Raw genomic sequence first — 1,465 nt, forward strand, 5'->3', positions numbered from 1 at the left:
CCTGTGATCCTTTGAATAAATCAGCACTGTTTTGAAGTTACTTGGACTGTCTCGTCTCTCAGAGTCAGTATGGTAAAAAGTATGGGGTACAACACCAGTCAGAAACTGTCAACCTCACACCATAGAAGTGCCCATTAAATAGAAACTTTGATATTTCGTTAGCTTGATCCTCACACAAGATCAGACTGCCTTGTGAAGCATATAATAATAAAAATAACAACAACAACAACAACAACGACAATAATAATAATAATAATAATAATTATTATTATTATTATTATTATAGTTTATACCTTGCCATTCATTTTGTCATAACACAATTTCCTATTCCATAACGAATTTGGACTGAACGTATTATTAATGATACGTCATTTTGCATCATCATTTACTGGACCTAATGTTAAACAACCTGGTATAAAAAGGATAGTTAAAATTGATTTGGGTCTTTTTATATATCATCTATTGACTTTATTAGCTTGAAATGAAAACAATTCTAAAATGTTTAAGAATGAGGCAAAGCTTGGATTTGGTTCACGGTACATTTTTGGGGGAAAATTATTAGTTTTGTCATGTGCAGTCCTGGTTCGGTGTAGCTTGAAAGGTTGACCGTTAGATGGCACCAAAACGCCAAATTTCATCTTGCCTGCGGGAAATTAAACGGAAGAAGTACAGTTCTTTGTCGCTGTTTAATGACGTAGTAAACCGTAGTGACCGTGAGCTGTTTGACATGTAAAGAATAGGAAACGTGCTGAGAACAATATGTTGAATTTAGCCGCTTTAGTGCACAGCCTCAGATGCTCCTTACTGCATATAGAGAGCAGACTTCTGCAGGCCGCGGGATTAGACCGACACCTGGGTGAGTTTACTGTTTGGAGCTTAGGATGTTAACTAATTCCTGCTAATTATGTGTGCCTTAACCTCTGTGACTGGACACACAGAAACACACACCCACTCTCGTCTCTCAGTTACAGTTTGAGTTCATCCAAAGTTTTAAGCAGTGGTGGAAGAAGGACTCCGATCTTTTACATAATTAAAAGTAGCAATACCACAGTTTAAAAAACTCAGTTACAAGTAAAAGCCATGCATTCAAGTTCAAAGTGTTTATTTGTCATATGCACAGTTAGGAAACGTGTTTCCCTGTACAATTAAATTCTTACTTTGCTGTCCACATGAATGCCACAAGTGAAATACAAATGAAATATAAAGTAGATAAATAAGTAACACAAAATCTAAGGCACTTTAAGCAGCAACAAGTGCAGCAATATAATAAAAAAATATAAGACTATAATAACAGAATGTATGCTGCATGGGAGCAGCATGTGCAGCAGTCAGCAGTCATTGTGCAATTATGCATGTGCAAACTGAGAATGTAAACAGTACAACACATATTTCCTGGTAATAAACTCCTCAGCTGTTTAGGAGTCTGATGGCAGAGGGAAAGAAAGAGTTTTTCAGTCTGGAGGTC

General features: G+C 36.5%; 1 protein-coding gene across 1 annotated transcript in view; it reads left to right on the forward strand.

Moving 5' to 3' along the window:
* Nucleotides 1-660: 660 nt before the first annotated feature.
* mrpl32 (mitochondrial ribosomal protein L32) overlaps nucleotides 661-1,465 on the forward strand; it is a 7,139-nt gene continuing 6,334 nt past the window's right edge. Inside the window, exon 1 of the mRNA XM_020597221.1 lies at nucleotides 661-856. Coding sequence (XP_020452877.1) covers nucleotides 760-856 — 97 coding nt within the window. The 5' untranslated portion in view covers nucleotides 661-759. The remainder of the gene's footprint in view (nucleotides 857-1,465) is intronic.

This window comes from Monopterus albus, unplaced genomic scaffold, assembly GCF_001952655.1.
Source record: "Monopterus albus unplaced genomic scaffold, M_albus_1.0 scaffold33.1, whole genome shotgun sequence".
NCBI classification, from domain to species: domain Eukaryota; kingdom Metazoa; phylum Chordata; class Actinopteri; order Synbranchiformes; family Synbranchidae; genus Monopterus; species Monopterus albus.